We start from the raw sequence: 20,305 nt of genomic DNA, 5'->3' as shown, positions 1-20,305 counted from the left end.
GTTTGTTTATTTTTCATGTTGGTTTAACAAAACGTGCCATGTTCTTTATGTTAAATAGAATCATAGAATAGTTAGGGTTGGAAAGGACCTTAAGATCATCTAGTTCCAAACCCCCTGCCATGAGCAGGGACACCTCATGCTAAACCATGTCACCCAAGGCTCCATCCAGCCTGGCCTTGAACACCGCCAGGGATGGAGCATTCACAACTTCCCAGGGCAACCCATGCCAGTGCCTCACCACCCTTACAGTATAGAACTTCTTCCTTATATCCCATCTAAACTTCGCCTGTTTAAGTTTTAACCCATTACCCTTTGTCATATCACTACAGTCCCTAATGAAGAGTCCCTCCCCAGCATCCCTATAGCCCCCCTTCAGGTACTGGAAGGCTGCTATGAGGTCCCCATGCAGCCTTCTCTTCTCCAGGCTGAACAGCCCCAACTTCCTCATCCTGTCTTCATACGGGAGGTGCTCCAGTCCCCTGATCATCCTCGTGGCCCTCCTCTGGACTTGTTCCAACAGTTCCATGTCCTTTTTATGTTGAGGACACCAGAACTGCACACAATACTCCAAGTGAGGTCTCAGGAGAGCAGAGTAGAGGGGCAGGATCACCTCCTTCGACCTGCTGGTCACGCTCCTTTTGATGCAGCCCAGGATACGGTTGGCTTTCTGGACTGCGAGCACACACTGAAGCCGGCTCATGTTAAGTTTCTGATCGACCAACACCCCCAAGTCCTTCTCCTCAGGGCTGCTCTGAATCTCTTGTTTGCCCAACCTGTAGCTGTGCCTGGGATTGCTCCGACCCAGGTGTAGGACCTTGCACTTGGCATGGTTGAACTTCATAAGGTTGGCATCAGCCCACCTCACAAGCCTCTCACCCCACTCTCTCTCACCCCATAATGCCACCCTCTGGATGGCATCCCTTCCCTCCAGCGTATCAACGGAACCACACAGCTTGGTGACATTGGCAAACTTGCTGAGGGCGCACTCAATCCCACTGTCTATGGCACCAACAAAGATATTGAACAAGACCGGTCCCAACATCGATCCCTGAGGGACACCACTCATTACTGGTCTGCAGCAGGACATTGAGCCATTGACCACAACTCTTTGTGTGTGGCCATCCAGCCAGTTCTTTGTCCACCAAGTGGTCCATCTATCAAACTGATGTCTCTCCAATTTAGAGACAAGGATGTCTCTAATAATATCACCACAAACACTAGCGCTGCCCTTTACACCTTTACTACAACCCCTATAGGTTAGTTTGTAAAAATAGCATTGTGTACCCCAGATTGTCAATGGCCTTTTCTCTTAATGGTCCAGTAGAAAAAGTTTGGCTTTGCACTGCCCGTGGAAAGTTGAGGAATTGTAATTCTGGTAAAACAAACTTGAGAAGCGAGTTTTAAAGACCTTGCCATCACACCAGCTGATCTCAACCACAGCAGGATCACAAGGAGAGAGAGCCAATGTTTCAGAGAACCAGATCCCAAAGCATTTTGGGCTTCCTAGGGCAATGCCAGGTCTTTGAATTCTTCCCAGAAACTGATAAGTAAAGCCAAAGTATAACTGAAGGAAGTCCAAAAAAAAGTGTGTCACAAACCAATCTGTTCCCATAGTGTTTGTAGTATTCTTTTGGCTGGATAAGGTGGAGATGCTTTCATAATTCCAGAGAAGCTAAGTCATTTTCTATAAATCTTGATTAAATCTAAAATTAATTGTGGTTAATGCCTTTTAAACTATTTTTCATCGAAGACCAAATGAAACTATTCGCTGATTACTCTTGAGAGGTGGCACCCAGAAGGAAGCTGCTGTCTCAACTGGTGAATGCACAAGGGAGTAATACTGTGAAAAAGTTAATGTATCAAACACAAGGATTTCAGCAAGTCACTGGTACAGTCTTGCTTACCATTGCATGTGTGCTGCTAGTTTATATCCACAGAGATCAGTCCTTTGCTCTGTGCCATCAGCTAGAGTTGTGTCTTCCCATGTAATAAGATCCTTAAGTTGTTCTAACATATACCAAATTACAAAGAGATAGAGGAAACTCAATTAATATTTTTTAATTTTTTAGGATTTGTTTTTTCAGTGTTGACTTCTGACACCTACAGCAGAGGCATAAAAGAAATTTCTCTGTAATTTATACTTCTGTGAACTGTCATACATACTAAAACAAGTGCCAATGAAGTCAACTGCAGGAAATCTTTATTATTTTCTTAGAAACTCTTTAAAATGTAAACATCCTGTTGATACGAATCTCAGATTCTTCTGATGTTTACTTAGCAGCTGCCATCATTGTGCAGTGTCTGAGTACACATACCATATTACAGGGTACTAGGCTGACAGAGCCCTATGCTCACTTGTGTTTTATTTTTACAGAAGCGAAGTCTGAAAATACTTCTGAGCAGTGCAATGGTAGAACAGTTGATGAGAACATTGCTGTTATCTTAAAACTATTTGAAACTTAGAAATTGCTTAACTATTTCAAACATGGCATTGAACTGTCCAGCAAAGCATCCCCTTTACTCTGCCCTCATCATCAGATCCTGAAAGAGAACATGTTCTAATCATTCATAACAAAAAGGGTATTACATTAGGAATCATACAAAGTCTTTGGCAATTCCAGTGGTAACTGCCATTTCTCTTCTGAGTCAGGAATACCCGGAAGTCTCAGCATTCAGTGTTGCAAAAGAATAAAAAGTAATCCTCACACCCTCATGGCAGGAAAATTATAAAAACGCAAATATTAAAAACTTTAAGACCAGATGAAAAATAGAAGGAACCTTCTATTTATTGTTGTGTAAATCTGATTATTTTTAAGCTAGTCTCATTATTTTGGGGGCCTGACTCACCATTTTTGAATGCTTAGGTTGACAGCAATTTTCCATTGCTGGTACAGTGGTTGTGCTGACTCAGGATGTCTTTTACAGCCGTGAACAGTCCACAGAAAATATGTACTTTACAGATCCGTGCAAATCATACAGTGCATGCCAGTATTTCCTACCGTTAATGAAGATCCCATGTGCCTCTGGTTACACATGGTTCATTAATCATACCTGCTTGCGTGCTGCAATAGCAATACTCCTGATGCTAAAATGAGATGAGAACATTTGGACTCTGGAAACATGAATCTGTCTTAATATATTAGGAAAATAGGTAACATCCTAGCATCTGTATATTTTGTGGCTGTGTGTGGCATAGGCAAAGTGCACAGGCATTTTGTAACTCAAAGGGGAACCCTCAACACCAGAAATGACAGTCAAGTATCTGTCAAGTTTCACAGAACCTGTACCACCATCTAGATCACTGAAAATTTACACCTTAATTGCAATTCTGCTTTTAGGTTTTATTGCATAAGCACAGATTCATAGAACCACAGAATAGTTTGGGTTGGGAGGGACTTTCAAAGGTCATCTAGTCCACCCTATTTGCAATGAGCAGAGACATCTTCAACTAGATCAGGTATAGGGAAGCATTTTGAAAACAATTCTGAATTTTGTTGGTGGTTTGTAATTAAGAAACATGTATGTTAAAATTTTAGATTTGCAAGCATATGCACACATAGACACACAGAATGTGCACACCAACATCTGCACATGAAATAAGCAGAGAGAATAACTACAGCATCAAATAAATTCTTCCTGTTATAAAACTGTTCTTAGTTGGTTGTAACGTACCCAAACTTTAATTGCATATATGACACAAGTGTCTATCCTAACTTGACTCTTTATTTTTTTATTTCAGTCCAAAGTGTCTACAAATAAGGTTCAGGGGGAAATGTATTGTTACCTCATGGTAAAAATTCTTGGCTTAGAAAGGGAAGCTATTCATAAAATCATAGGATCATAGAATGGTTAGGGTTGGAAAGGACCTTGGCAGAGGAGATAGGTGCAGAGCTAGCATAGAGGGAACTAGTGAGTGAGAGGTAAACAGAGAGGAGGAGGAGGCAGGAAGAATCAAAGGCTCCTTTTGTTTGTATAGAGGTAGGCTTCTGGTGCTATATGAGGTGATGGATTTGAGCTACCCAAGCAAGACTGGCCTATGAGACATACAAGCTGTCTGTAGCAGCAGTGGAGACCAAACAGGATATGCTAGCATATCAGTCTTAAGTTGCATGAGATCACAGGATCATTTAGGTTGGAAAAGACCCTTAAGATCATCGAGTCCAACTGTTAAATTACCACTACCAGATATTTATGTATGGGCACCTGAGTCATGTTTTATGAGTTTACTTACAGGAATCTATAGGTGCAGTAGGCATTAGTGGTTTAGATTACCCTATTAGAATCAACAGAAATCTATTGAAGAAGTCAAGGTGCAATTTGGCCCCTAAACATGGGCATCTGGTTTAATTTGGGGCACTGTGGAATATCCCCCTCTGGATGCCAGCTGCTTTGCCAGAAAGTCCTATAAAATCTGTCATACCTGCCAGTCTCATGCAGATGCCTCAGGTATCTAGAGCATCTCAAATGGCAGCTTAGGCAACTGAGTTCTTAGTGGCGGCTTAATTGCAGCTTCACCCACCTTACAGTATACACCCACTGTTTCAGCTGAATATCTTTCTAAACACTGCTGGCTTTATTGAGTATGTCTTTACTTGCTGTGTGCTGGGAATTTGGATGCCTGGTACACATGCAAACACCACACTACAGTTAACTGTATTTAGGTGGTTTTACACTGCACTGAACGCAACCCTTATGCTAGGAACAACTGACAGTTTGAAAGATATTTGAGGAATAGGGCTGGGAATAGAGCTTCTATACTGATAAAAAAGCAAAGAGTTGCTGGGTGGAAAGCAGCTAGGGTTGGAATTGAGACTCAGAATGGGATGGAGAAAACAGAAGACTAAAATTTGGACTTTGCAGGGCAAGAATGTGGGACCAGAATAAGAAGCAAAAGTAGTAGAAGTTGGAAGTTGGAGAATAGAGCTGAAACAATGAGCTGAAGGGGAATAGAGCCAGTCCTGAGACCAGAAAGGAGCAAGACAGAAATCATACGTGGAAAGGCTGGACAAGTGATGGACCAGCAAGGCCAGTAGGTGGTAAATATTCTGCCCTTTTCTGCTTAGAATGGAACTTAAATTTCCAAAACCTTATCATTCCTCTTCTCAGCAGGTGCCTTTGGCTCTGTTTGCATTAAAAACAGGAGAAGCACAATGTAAGAGAATTCATAGAGGTAAATAGTAACTGGTGAGGACCTGAAGTTCCCAATGCAGGCATCTCAGAGGGTTATTACCTTAGCCAACAGTTGTTTGATCCCATGGACTGAATGTCTGTTACTGACTGGAGCTCACTAAGGGTGATCCTAAAGAGCATCTTTCACTTAATTTCAGTTGAAAGGAGTTCATACACTCTGAGACTACTCCATGACGTGAATCAAAGCATGGTAAATGTGGACATGACATTTGCTTCATTAACACACAATAGATCCAAGCTAAATCACTGTCCATGCTGGACACCCCCAGCATAACACCCAGCAGGGAGATGTCCCATGTTCCTCTGGCGAGAATTTGATAGTGCAACCTCTTTCAGTTATACCATTAGCTTAAGGGAAAGAAGCCTAAGGCAGCAAATCTAGAGCTGCTAACACTGTTGCCAGTACTGGTGCACTTGTAAAATACCTGGTTTTTAGTTTGTCTCCTTCAAGTCCAGCAGATTGTATACGCAAGCTCTGCTAAAACCAGTGCATTAACAAGCACTTCAAAGTTTGCGATCTTCATTCAGACGCCTTTTATGTATGCATAGACGTGGTCTTTCATTAAAACATGATTATTTCCTTTTTCCTCTTTCATTAACCAAAAGAGCTTTGTAATGAGGGATGAGAACTCCTACCTCATTTCTGGCAGAAGTTGTAAAATGTCTCTTGAAAGAAACAGGGAACTATAGTAAGCAAAAATGGTGGTGTTCAAGGCCAGATAGGACGAAGCCGTGGGCAACATGGTTTAGCGGCTTGGTAATAGATGATCTTAAGGTCCTTTCCAACCCTAACTGTTCTATGATTCTATAGCTTCATGGTAAAGGCACCTAAACCTCACATCCAAGGTGGTCTATTCGTGAAGTCAGTAATACGTCTTTCATAGATGGTCACAGTTTGTCCTCACTTTTCTGAGTATCTCATTTAAGACCTTGAAATCTGTTTTACAGACAGATAGTGTTTCAGAGCACCCATAAATGAAGTCCAGGAGTGCTGTCCTTTGAGCATAGTCAATTCTGTGTAATGCTACACACACTGGGAAATCAGCTCTAGGTGTTTCAAACTACACTGCATACTTTCAAATTAATGCATGGAGTCTGACATTAATTTCTGTGCTCTCCATCTGCAAAATGGAGATGAAAATGGTCACTAAGGTGTCACAAAAACTAAATAAATGTGAGCATACAAATCCTGTAGTGGTGCATGCCAGAGCAATGCACATAGGAAAATAAATTCTGTCTGTAAACCATGAAATCTGTAATAAATAAATCCTCAGACCACACACAGAATTTAAAATGAAAAAAGTTATCAAATAGCAGCTCATCAGCTGAACGTCATCCTGTCAGTGGATTGAGTGAGTCAAGGATCCTTTGGATCATACAATGAAAGATTAAACCATAATGCACATATACCAGATACAAGCCAAGAATGCACATAAATCTGTTGTTTAGGCGTTTCCAAATCTGTGAGTTCTCAAGTTTACAACCCTACCTGGAGAACAGCCCATTTCACAGGTCTTGCAGACCAAGCCAAGTATTTTATCCTTCATAAGTGTAAATTATGTCTTGTCTTTTTCTAAATAATCATGAGATGAGACTCTTATGACTAGCCTACCGCAATATCTAATAAGGTGAAGGACCACTCCATTCAGCTGGGGTTGCTCCATTTCTTTTTTTATCTGAGTTTCATAATCTTTATTTTTGTATCTGCTGGTAATGGAGCCCAGGGTTAAACATAATTGGGTCAGATGTTTGGCTTTCAGAAGGTCTGAATGCAGCTGGCCTTTTTACGTTGGCTTTTTGTTAGTGTGACACCTTACAATTTATGAATCAAAGGCAAGATCAAAAGACATTTTCTGCTAAAGCAAACAACATACCTTGTTTCCAGCAATTAGTGAGTGACAAAGGAAGCCAGTAATGTTTGTTAATGTGGGACAGCTTATGTTCTATGTTTCAAGTATACATTCTATATATTGGGTTGGTGTCTGTGCAACTGAGATACTAAATATTCGATACAGGCAATCTGAGTAATGTCCAAGATTTAGGTGCACTTCAACAAGAGAAAAGTAAGTTAGACAAAAGCTTGTGACATTTTGTGAAATGCAGTCTGGGCTCTTTGCCCACCTCTGCCGCAGTGGGTGCATTTATTTATATTCTACATGGCTACAAAAATGATGGAACTGAAGATTTTTGTGATGAAAGGAAAAATTCTTGTCCCCTAATTTATGATAGCATTGCTCAATTAATCGCTGAAGTACAGAAATGAAATATGAAACAAATGAGAGTAATGCAGTTGGGCCAAGCTCTGTGTGTGATATGTTGAGCAATCAATATCCTTATGGTACTTCCATTCAAACATTTTAGTATAAAGAGCCATCATTATTAATCTTGTTTTAAATCCATAGGTTTTTTGCCATCTCCCAGACAACCATTCTCCCTTCAAATACTTCATAGAAATTGAAAAATACAGCTGTTGTTTTTATTCTAACATGGCTGAGTGGATCACCGCTAGTTTACATAACACTTGAGGTTTAAGAGCAATAGGTGCTCCTCCACCTAAGGCCCAACCAGGCAGGTGGTTTGAGATAACACCTAACAGATGCTGGTAAGACTGAGCTACTCACAAATGTAGAGTAACCTCCTGCTTTCTCTTAGCTTCTATTGAGAAGTCCATAATGGTTAGCTCCTTCAGCTGGGACACAGCATCAAGTTTACTGGTAATTTTGCTGTTTGATTAAATAGCTAGAAAGCTAACATAGAAAACAGACAACAGCTAGGGCAAACACAGCAGTTTGCCTGGTTAGGGGTGCACTCCATGGACAGCTAGATGTTTTTATCCATAATAACAAATTTCTTTAGACAGCCAGACTTTCATCAGCAGATCTGTGTTTTCAGAGTTAAGCCTGTATTGTGTTCCACAGTTTTACAGAGGAAGAAACTGAGTCACAGAGCATTTAGTTGGCTTCATCATAATTGCACGCTTGGAAACAATTGAGAACTACCAATTTGGTATTTCTCACAGTATATCTTGGATCATTAAGCATTGCTTATTTCCAAATACTTCGGTGCTCTTTGGTTGGATATTGGTGACTTCATCAGTAATGTTTCAAATTAATGGTTTGATATGCTTAAATTTCTAGCTGATTTTCTACTATGGAACTGGAGACAGCTGGTGTCCTCAGCACTACTACGATGAGATCAAAATGGATTTTCCAGACGGGGACATTCGCCTTTGCGAGAAAGGGCTCCGCCATGCCTTTGTGCTAGATGCCAGCAAGGAGATGGCTGCCATGATTACAGACTGGCTACAGGATGACCTGACCAAATTATAAACACAGATTCAGTGATTAACAAGAAACTGGTGTAATTATTTTGTGAATGTGTAATTTTTTTGTGAGAGAGTCTGTCCTATTCTTTTTCTTTTCATTGTATATTATGGCTTGTTTTACATTAAGATGTTTCAGAGGAAGCTAAAGAGAGACTGGCTGGTCCAAAGTATAGTTTTATTGATTCAGTAGTGATGTACCTTCATCCTGTGTCTTCAGGACTCTGCAGGACTTGGCAAAGGGTGGAATATTGTCTGCTAGCACTCTAGACAGCGCTGATTCACTGGCTACAAGTGTACCTGAGTTACTGCCACCTGACTCAGCTGCTGGAGAACTGTCAGGGATGGGCTCAGGGCAGCCCAGCTGGCCTGCTTTGGAAAGAAACACCAGGCTGCTCTGTAAGGATAGGAATCTCCCTCTGGATGGATCCTGGCAGTGAATCCTGGTATGCTGTGAAAGGCCTGGCCCCCTCCATGCATCTAGTCCACCACATAACCCTGGTGCATGACAGCCAGAACAGCCTACAGCCCCAGGACAACCCAATGCTGCCTCCTCCAGATTCGATGGGGTTGGTGGTCAACCAGAGGTCAGGCTGAGTTCAGGATGAGTACAAGGGACCTGTGTAAGATGAGGTATGCAGTTTCTCCAAGACTCAGAGGGGGCTTAATGTGCTACCAGGACTCCACAGGGTATTAAAAATACCATAAGGTAACTGTGGCTGCTCAGCAAGGGAATTCATATAGAACTTTGGTCTGGAATGTGGCCAAGTGTTTCAGTTTTCAGTTGACTGTAGAGAAGGTAAAGGGCACTGGTCAAATGTGCCAGTACTAAAGGTTAAAATAGATTGCAGAATCCACACATAACTACTTACAGGTGGCTTAGCTTTCCTAATGAAGTCCATGCGAACAGTGCTTGCTCAGCAACTTTAAAGAATTAATTAAACCTGTTTTGATGCATGCCTAAATTTCAGTTCTTTGCTCAGACTGAAGTATGGAATTTTCTGCCAAGCCACAAATTAGATAAGTCCACTGTGAGAAAATGGCTATTACTCTGCCATGGTTGCACCCCTAAAATGGCATGAAATGTTACTATTGAGAACCATATTCTTGCTGTAGCACATTGTTGACAAGTACACTGTTCCTCACTTTTGTTCATCCCTCTCCTTCACAGGTAGCTAGAAACTGGAAAAGTCATCCTGTCAGTTGTGATAACAGAAGAAGTTGCAGGTAATAGCTAGAAATGAAAATTATGTAAGTAAGGGGCACAGAGCCAAGTGTAATCAGGAAAAGCTTTCTAGCCATGAACCTGTGAAATACATTCCCTGTGGAGTTCATAGAGACATTTATAAATAAGTGAAAAACTACAGAATATAGTCAGGAGAAGTCCTGCCCTTCCAAACACAAGAATTTAGATCATGCATTGGGTATCTTAACTTATGATTTGTTAAGAGTTTTAATATGGTATTAATGAAAATGGTACTGGAGAATGTTCTCTGGGATGCAGAAAGACTGATTAATTCCTTCATCTTTTCTTGGGTTATAACCACACCTTCCACTTCTAAGTCCACCTGAAATCTTTCACTAATATTTAGAGCAATTTGAATTCAGTTTCTGGATATTCTGAACTAGTTCTCAAACCTGCAGTCAGACAGTGGGTTTAATTGACAGTCTTCACATCAGAAACTGCTTTTGAGACTAGCCAGTGGCTTTTCAGATTCCACTGCTGTGTAATGAAGCAGATACTGATGTCTGAGGCAGAAACGTTGAGACCTCACTTGCAGCAGCATGGAAGGGAACGAGACATGTTCAGAGTAAAGGGACTATGCCCATGCAACTGATTCTGTTTATGGGAGAGGCATGGGACATTCTTTCTTTCTATAGGATCATATTTGGTCACGATCAAAACAATTCTTGCTCTCACTTTAGAAATCCATAATTGTAGGTGTCTGTGCATGTTTCAGTAGCACCCAGATGCTGGCATGCATTCCTGTTGGATGGGCTTATGGCAGATGCTAAATGCATCTATTGGCCTAGGTGCTCCCTGGGGCAGAGTGAAGGGCAGGGTGTTCACGAACATGGGTATAGATGTATGTACACAGAGATATATATACACATATACACCTGTTTATCTGTTAGCAACATAAAAAATGGCAGTTCACTTGGTTGTTTTGGATTACACATTGAATTGATTGAATAAAACATTCTTCAAAGTACATAGAATCGGGTAATTAAGCAAGGAGCCAGTTTGTAAAAGTTCGGCTGTTGTAGTGGATCTCTTGAGGACATAAAATATCTTGCATTAACCAAAGATGACAAGCGACTATTAAAGCCTGGAAGCACCTATGAGCAGCAGTTGTTTACAGTGCACACTTTGTATGGGGAATTAATTTTGCAATACTTGACTTGTGTATGCCTTTTATACAAATGTTAATCCATTCTAATAAATCCTACTGACTGCATTAAGACCTAAACTGAGATTAGATGTGGTCAGTGATGGTCAGATCTACTGCAGGATAATGCCTTACGATTTTCTTAAATTAATTTTCTCTAAGATTATCTAAACCTATCAATTCAATTGCTACCTTACTCCTGAAGCTGTTTCTGTAAAGGTTAAGATCTGAAAATGTGCTACTCTAATCATTACAAAAAAGCACAGGTCTAGATTTCACAGCTGTATTTCCTAAGAGGAGCAGATCTCACACAATGAGAAACCAGCTCCTCCAAAGCCTGTGGTGTTCATCGTGACCCCAGGCATTGAGTGTCAAAAGTGCTTATCGTCCAAGTGTGCCAACTTCCCATGAGAACACAGTGTGGTCTTGCTTATTTTAGACTATTTTAGAATTCTTGGGAAACCTATCACAAATGAATTGACTGTATGCAGTAGCACATAATCTCTGTCATTCACATTTGTGCTTAATTCTCACCACATGAGTAATCCTGCTAGCTTCAATGACTGACTCACGTTCAAGTGTTTTGCTAGATTGATACCTTTTATGACAAAGTACACAACTCCAATAACAAAAATAAAGAGGTTTATGGTAAAATGTAACTTGATTCTTTATTTTTACAACTTGTTCACTCTCTTCATTACTCTGTGCATACAAAATTCACTGAGTTACTTGCCAAACCCCAAATTTCACAAGTGAAGTAGACATCTGCGAAGTGCAGAGAAAACCAGTGGGTCTTGGGCACCTGATTCACTTCAGCATTTCTATCCAGAGGCACTCCAAGATAATCAATCGGTGTTTCCCCTTCCTCCCTCCAGCTCTGTTTGCTGCTTCAAATGAGCTATAGGGTGCGTGGATTAGTGAGGTTTGTCCCTTCAGGAAGCTCGATGAGTGCTTGCCCAGCGTTTATGGTGAAGAATTTGGGGTTGGTCTCTAAGCTAAACACCAGTTTCTTGACTCACAGGAGACATCGCATACATAAGCCACAACAGATAATCTCTCCTCTGCAGTTGAGGTCATTTGTGTATTTATTTTACAGAAAATGGCTTTTTACATGCATCTACTCCCTGTCCCTTTCCTTGGTCTAGCTAATTGCCACCAAAGACTTTAGACAAGTTGTTCAATGTTATCATTAATAAAGTCACTCAAGATATTACTGGATTTGGATAAACTTACTAGACCCAAGAGACTTGCTTTACTCTGTGTCACAGGTCACACAGATTCCCAACCACAGTAAGTATCTGAGGCTCTTCACTTGCAGATGAGTGTTCTCATTCCTGGCACGTTCACAAAATAAGAATCCAGAGAGTGTTTGTGAGTGACCAGGAGCCATTAAAACACCATATATTTCTGGAACAGCTGATGGGGTTGGAGTACAAGCAGCAGATAGAGCAGTAACAATACAAGCCAGCTGCCAGAAGTGATTGTTGCTCTCAGCAGCATCATACAGAAGTTATGAAACAGCTTGACACGCATGCTCAGATGGGACAGGCAGGGAGAGATTTAATTAAAGACTGTTTTCACATGATTAAGCTCACAATAAATGGATTAGTTTTTTCCATTCCACCTATTGCCTTCCAACCCAAACCATTCTATCACTGTAAGAATGTGCTTGCAGGGAAGTATTCTTGTTGTGGAAAGTGGTTTACAGCAGCTAAAAAAATCATAGAATGGTTTGGGATAGAAAGGACCTTAAAGCTCATCCAGTTCCAAACCCCTGCCACAGGCAGGGACACCTTCCACAGGCAGGGACACCTTCCACAGGCAGGGACACCTTCCACTAGAGCATGTTACTCGAAGCCCCTTCCAACCTGGCCTTGAACACTACCAGGGATTGGGCAGCCACAGCTTCTCTGGGCACCCTCTGCCAGGGCCTCACTAACCTCATAGTGAAGAATTTCTTCGTAATACCTAGTCTAAATCTGCTCTTTTTCAATCTAAAGCCATTCCCCCATGTCCTATCCCTACATGCCCTCGTAAAAAGTCTCTCTCTAGATTTCTTGTGGGTCCATTTAGGTACTGGAAACTGCTTTAATGTCTCCCCAGCTCTTTTCCAGGCTGAACAAGCCCAGCTCTCTCAGTGTGTCTCCACAGCAGAGGTGCTCCAGCCCCCTGAGCATCTTCATGGCCTCCTCTGCACTCACTCCAAGAGGTCCACATCCCTCTTGTGCTGGAGGCCCCAGAGCTGGATGCAGTACTGCAGGGGGGGGTTTCATGGGGGGGGGAGCAGAGGGGGCAAATCCCCTTCCTCATCCTGCAGAATGTTGTTTGAAACATCTGACTGTCTGACTGCAGTATTTGCCAGTCAGACACACAAAGGAGAGTTTTTTCCATCCTATTTGAAGGAATTCACAACGAAAGAGGCAGTGGGGATGCCCTCCACTCTCCCAGTTTACAAATACTTCAAACTCAAGTTAAAGCACCCAAGCTCTACACTACACTGTGTACATTAAGAGAATGCTTATACATTAAGAGAATGCTTGTGTATGGAGATGGTTTGGAATTGGGGAAAACAGGCTTTCCCAGCATCAGAACTCAGCTACTCCTTTTCCCGAACAGGCACCCTTAAAATTGATAAGGATCCAGCTGTTCTAATCTGTTAGGAACAGAAATACTTTTTACAGAACATAGATGTTTTGAAGTGTGAACATCATCTGCTCTCATCATGCAGGGCGTACTGCAACTCATGTTTATTAGGAAGGAAGCTGTATTTTCACCCACAAACACACCCCACCCCAGGATTTTAAGCATCCAGAATGAACTGGAGTGTGTAACTCCAATTACAGCCCCAGTACAGCATCAATAAAGTCAGTAGGATTGCACACAGGCTTAGGGAGACCCAAGTGATTGGTTGACCAAGACCAGGACAACAGAGGTGACATGACATGAACTTTGGCACAAAAATATTTTGTGCAAGGCAGGAGTTTCCTTTTGTCCTTGTATTCCTACTGCTTTGCACCAAAACAGAACCGTCCAATGCAGCTGTATTCCTATGGAATTATCACTTTGTGATAATGAGGATTTAATGTGATGGATTAAGCTAATCTTACAGATTCTCTGCTTTCTGGATATTCCATAACTTTGGAAGTTCACCTACTAGAAATGCAAAGGGATTTCATGTCCCAGGGTGCTTTATTAGCTAGCAAAAAAAAAAAAAAAAAAAAAAACCCTTTGAAAAAGGGAAGAACAGACTAGGAAAAAAACATAGTCAATTAAAAGCAATCTTTAACAAAATATTCACTGTGGTGGTACTAAGCAGCCTAATCTCTCAAACACTTGGCAATATATCATGTGTACCACTGGTACCTACCAGGAATGGAAACTACCAGACCTGATTTGTGGGGAAAGGACTCTCTACTATATTCCTCTGTGTACCTTTTTTATTTCCCAAATTTTGAAATTCCCAATTCCATCCTAATTTCCTAAGGGGATATTTTGACCAGGCATAACCAAGTCGGGTTCCTCCCTCACCCCTTCCGTTTCCTTGGGTTACACCTGCAGGGACCAAGCTGGCCTCTGCCCGGGTAGAGTCCTGAGCTCAAGGCCAGCTTTGTGTGGTCACAAGCATGATCTGAGCTGGGGACAATCTTCCAGCTCTCACATCTACCCCCTCAGTTCAATGGTTCTGAGCCTCTAAAGCTTTCTATTCATGGCAATGGAGAGAATCCTGTTTGGCTTGCTGGAGCTGCATAGTCAAGGCAAGTGAACTGTATTCAGAAACACAGGGAAGAAAAGGTATGTACAATCCCACGACAAATCCATTGCAAACACTCACTGTTCTACACCTTGTTTCTTGGAAAATACCTGAGGTTGCCACAGAAGGCAGTTTAAAATGAATGGCTTTTTCATTTTGGGTTTTAACATCTTGGGTAGCCCAGGAAGTAGAGGTGACTGATGAAGGCTGCTCTGAAATGAGCCGTCAGGTTTCAGGACGCAGGTACAAGTCTTCGAAAGAAAAGTCCTTGCAGAGATCTAATTACCAATAAAATATTTAATAAACTTAGCTGTACAAAATATTAAGAAGCTATTGAAGAGTATACAAGAATACTTATTTAACAAATATATACTGCTATATAATATATTCAAGAAAATATAGATTGCTGTTTACAGTTCATTTACAATCCCATATGTACAACCTATTTAAACTTTAGAATACATACAAAGAACGCATTTACACCATCACTTACAGAGCTATCTTCTTTAGAGATATTTCACACACTCAGACCTGAAATAGCAGAACAAATAAATGGATAGTTTAGAGGCACACACAGGGATACGAGTACTGCTTCAAGAATCATAACTACTAGAGATACGGCTATTGGAAACATGAGTCCTTTTTCAATTTTTGCTGTTTTCCTTTCTGATTAAAGAAAAGAACATATAAATAAAACCACGACTGACCAGCAGAGAGACTTGTTTTGTCAAGGTGCTCCAGGGTAGTGTTGACTTGACTTCAGAAGAGCACACAGTGATGGCACACATAGTGACTTAGCAAACTGGCTGCAAGCAGGGCTGACCTTGCTTCTGCCTGCATCTGACATGGGGAGCACCAAGAGTGGAGCAGGACTTTTCCTGTGCATACATGGGTTCAGTTCTTGTGAGCAGCTTCTCCACCAGCTCCTCCAGCAAAAAGCCACAGCACAAGATGGAGCTGGAGACCTCAGGTGGACAAAGCTGCTAAGTACTCCATGGGTTGTAAGAGCTTGGTTTGCAAAGGCACTGCGCAAGTGTGGCTTTGACTGAAGCACATGGGAGCACTGCGTGTTCAGCACCTCAGAAACTCAGACCCTCCCTTTCCTGCACTATTTGAAAGGTCCATTACTCACAGCACATGGGGTGAATGCAACCAGAGTGACCACCACCCCCCCGGCCAAGGAGGGGATGAGCTGCCCTACAAAATGCCCCATCCCAGCTGATCACTGCCTGCACAAACACTTAACTTTGGCACCTCTCTGGGGACCAAAGCCCAGCTCCTCCACATTTGACCACTCCTTTTCCTGGCCCGTGGGTGTTATTCCATGCTCTGCTGCTGCCGGCTAAGGTCCAGTGAGCCCCTTGGTGCTTGGCAGTTCCCAGCAACCAGGAATGACTAGCCTGGGAGCAAGGGAGCCCTAAACTTTGTAACTGTGCCCCTTGGGTTTTTTCCTAACTGATCCCCTTGTACCAGTTTGCCAAGGCGCGATGGAGGAAATGGATGGAACACTGTGAGGAACACTACCATTATCTCCCCAAAACCTGGGACCAAAGCCAATGAAGCAGCGATGGTGAGGCTGGGCTTGACCCGGACTCTGATGGTGGAGACCTGGGGTGGCATCAGCATAATTTGACCCCACAGCAAAGCAGAGGCGAAGGGAGACCTGAACACTCCCAACTTCCATAAGAAAAGCACTTGAGAGTGTGACGCACTGTGAGCAGGTCCTCTCCTCCTACCGGCTTCAACCTTGCCAGAACCGTCCCCTCACTGTTTCCTGATGGGGCGCACAAACTCCTCTCCCCTGCCCACCAAACACCGCAGCAAGTCTGCACAGTCCCCATCCTGAAAGCCCAAAGTATGAGCACGAGTATGGAAGCAGAAAAATGAGCTCACAGAATGTACGAATGACCTATTAAGTGGTGATGACAGAAAAACGAAGAGCAAAACCTGCTGAAAAAAAAACACTGAAAAACGGCTGGGTTTTGTTTTCAGCCCTTTCTGGGAATGGACCAAGCTTTGGTTTAAGATTTTTCAGTGCCAGTCTCCACGAGCTCTGCTGCCCAGTGCTTCCTGCCCTAGTCTGCTCAGCCACAGTCAAACACAGTGCATCAGTCAATCCACCGGTGTGCTCCTTCCTACCACCACATAGATCAGCTCCCCTCCATCACAGTAAATCCAGGGGGCTGCTCAGACACTGGTGGCAGTAATAGGAAAAAGCAGCTGCATGGGCTTCGTATGTCTTGAAGTACAAGGCTGAAAAACATCCTTTGAGATGCAGGGGTGGGTTCTTGGTCAGCAGGTTCCATAGTTTGGTCATCTTTTGGAGGTCCAGAACTCTTGCTGATAGGGCAGAACTGATTTTCAGAGACATCTCCCAACTTCACAACTTGCTGTACCAGGAATAAAGAGCCTTAAAAGACTGAATGTAGCTGGTTTTACCTTGGAAGACATAAACCAGCTTATGACAGCATTCAGGATGTCACATACACCAGCCTGGTGGGACATCTTACTCTTTTACCAGCCATTAATTCAAAGATGGGAAAGGCAGAAAAACTCTCCCCCCTCCACACAAGGTCACAGGCTCCTGATCATCAGCAACACCTCATCCATAGAACAGTTACTCCACAATTCCTCTTTCCAAAGTGTTTCACAGAGGACACACTTCTGCGGTGAGCACACTGCTACAGTCTGCTCCTGCCACCCAGCATCCCTGTTTGGACCCCGCATAGCCATGAAGGGATCCTTGATGTCAGGGAGTGCTGCTCTGATGCCAGTGGGACACACAAAGTCTCTCCATCTGCTGGTCATGGTGACCTGAAAGAAGAACCATGCTGCTCTCAAAGACCAGAGCTTGGTCTTTGCCCATGTGGGTTTTCCTGCCCATTCACCTCCCCAGAGGGTGATGTGAATAGTGAGACATTCACACCATAACTCTGGTTCTACCCAAGACACAGCAAGCACACTGCCCAGCCTAGGTCCATGTGATAGCCCTTGGGTCTGGCCATCTCTCAAATCCAGTGGCACAGCCCCATTTTGGGTGACTACTCCCTTCCAATACCCAGACTCTCACTGGTGTTGCCCCATGCAGGGTTTTTTCCTCCCTGACACACGGCAGTGCTGCCCCATTGCAAACAAAAGAGAAGGCACTGATGTTTCAGGACTTGCTACATGCTCAGCAGGAAACTATGACATTCCCACCAGTTTTGCTCCAACTGGAGTATGAGTTCGATTGATATTTATGACATACCAGTCATAGCAACATACGTCACGTGGTTTTTGACATGAATAACTAACCATAGATGCTGCTATCACAGACAAGAACATAAAGCTGAAGCTCATGGCAATATTCCTGTTAAGTCTGGAGAGCAAAGCCAAAGGCATCCCATCAGTACACCAAGGTGCTCCACTTCACTTTCCCTGCTTTAGTTCCATGGGACCAACATCCCTGGAGCATCCTAAGTGATGCCCCATCCTCTTTCGTCTCATCCTGCAAGAGACAGCACTGCAAACAGCAGTGCATGTGTCTGCTGTTATATGGGGGCCAGCACAGGTGACTCTCCCCAAACACACACTTAGGTTTGTGGGATAAAGACTTAAAACCACCAACAGTGAAAGGAGCTGCTTGTCTTGCAACAGGAGTGTGACCAATAAATCTCTGCAGACCTACCCAGTAGTGAGAGTTGTGTAATCAAGACATGGCTTAAAAACTATATGACACACAGAAGTCACTGGCATTCAGACTTGAGCAGAAGGCACGAGGTTTGAGGTTTGCTTTTAATCGGAAGTGATGCCTGTCCAGTCTTTTCCTTACAGGTACACCACACGTCAGGAAACAGCCAAAGAGGACGTGGCTTTGTCTGCTTACCAGAAGTAAGGCACTGGGATCGATGCAGCTATGCCAGGGCAAGGCTGCTGCAAGCCTGAATCGAGCCCTTTTCCATCTGAACATGCTTATCCCTGACAGAGGATACTCCTTTTCCTTTTACCGTTGGGTCTGAAGCACAATGTAAAAATAAAAAGAGGGGGGGAGGGGAATGCTAGACAATCCACTGAGTTTAAGAGAATTTAAAAACCATAAACAATTATGCCTTAAAAGAGAAAATGAAAAGAAACAAAATCTGCATTTCCTGGCAATTATTTCTAGGCCAGAAGCACATGGTCATCAGGCAGTTAAACTGGCCATAAAGCCATTCTGCTTCTGAATGTCCCTGCTATGGGACTCCACCGGATGGGGGCTTTGGGACACAACACAGGCAGTGGCTTAAACACAGGCTGTAGTTTCATAGAACTCAAGGAGCCCCAAGACAAGGCACATGCACCAATCCTGTCCCAACCAGGCACACTTCCCTGACTCCCAGCCCAGCACTTCCAAAATGGGATCACTCTCTGTGTTCCCTATTCATGCACAATGACACTCCCATGTAAGAGGGGAGGGAGGCAGTTAAGCATAGATACATAGTCCTTTTCAAATACTTAATATTTCTAGCTTCACTATAATTATATCCTGCAGATAAAAACGGTGCTGAAGGTCAAACAAATCCTCCAGGAAAATGTACTCTGCATGGAAACTACTGGGTTTTTAAAACTGGAAAGGTTGTATAAATACTGCAGATTGAGAACCTATAATTACCCATTAAAATCACTCTGAGTCTACTGAATTCATATTTGTCCATCTTCAAACCCTACTCTCCTATTTATAATGTTTATGTGTGCCCAAATATCAACTCAGGCAAGAGGTGACTGATCAGAAATACATTTTTCCTGGACTGTTTCTATGGCGTTAGAGAGCGATGCTCTGTGGAGGACCAGCTCCAGAGCTGGGCTACCACCATCCTGCAGCTGATGCCTCTCTTACCTCCCCCTGGAAGCAGGGTTTACTCCTCCATGCCCTTTGAAAACAGGTCTCTGTGTTGCTCCCCAGCATGGCAGGGCTGCAGCATCTTGGCCATGGGGAATCTCCCTGCCTGGAAAGGCTTTCACACCCTGCCAGGGCTCAGCACTTCCATGTGTGACGACTTCACTGGCTGTTCTCCAACCCTAATCCCACTGTTTTGGTGCAGTCTCTGAATTTACCTGGGAACGGATAGGCAGCCCTTGCAGCTGCACACAAGGATTCAGAAAAGGAGGACTGGTGGCTTTTGCTCTGGAAACATTCCTTCAGGAGCAATGAGCAAAGTGACTGCCAACTGCTGTGACCACTACGCTTGCCCAGAGAGAATGGGAAGCTACCCACGAAGAGCCCCCAGCCTTGCCCTGCTCAACCCCCTGGAGCAGCCCCAGGCAGGGAGCTGCCCACCCCCCGCCCTGGTAGGCAAGCAGAAAGAGGGTCCAACACCACCCTTCTCCCTCCTGCTGTTCTCCAGAGGTTGTTCACCCAGGAAAGGAGCAGATGCTCTCTTAAGACAGTGCTGGCATGGTGGTGTCACCAGGGGTGTGAACACAAAGGGCCACACACCACTGGGCTCGCCCTGGTGGGCTGAAGCATGGTCTCCCACCAAACATGCCTGTTTAGGGAGAGGTACCTGCATCTGGACTGGTTCCTCTATGGGCAAAACCCCGAACCATCACCCTCCTCGTTTATTGCAGCTCCAGTTCTGCAGCCTGGACTGTGATTCAGTGATTCTCCCCAGGGCCAGCAAAGCCATCATGGGG

The 20,305-nt window shown here is 43.4% G+C and overlaps 1 protein-coding gene across 5 annotated transcripts in view; it reads left to right on the top strand.

Annotated features, from left to right (window-relative positions):
- Positions 1-11,561, top strand: part of LDAH (lipid droplet associated hydrolase) — a 130,424-nt gene extending 118,863 nt beyond the window's left edge. For all 5 annotated transcript variants that reach the window (XM_065681719.1, XM_065681718.1, XM_065681715.1 and 2 more), the window contains one exon: positions 8,328-11,561. In XM_065681719.1, coding sequence (XP_065537791.1) covers positions 8,328-8,519 — 192 coding nt within the window. In that variant the 3' untranslated portion in view covers positions 8,520-11,561. The remainder of the gene's footprint in view (positions 1-8,327) is intronic.
- The last annotated feature ends 8,744 nt before the right edge of the window (positions 11,562-20,305 follow it).

Source organism: Lathamus discolor, chromosome 5, assembly GCF_037157495.1.
Source record: "Lathamus discolor isolate bLatDis1 chromosome 5, bLatDis1.hap1, whole genome shotgun sequence".
Classification (NCBI taxonomy): Eukaryota; Metazoa; Chordata; class Aves; order Psittaciformes; family Psittacidae; genus Lathamus; species Lathamus discolor.
The sequence above is the reverse complement of the archived record's forward strand: the minus strand, read 5'-3'. Positions and strand labels throughout refer to the sequence as shown.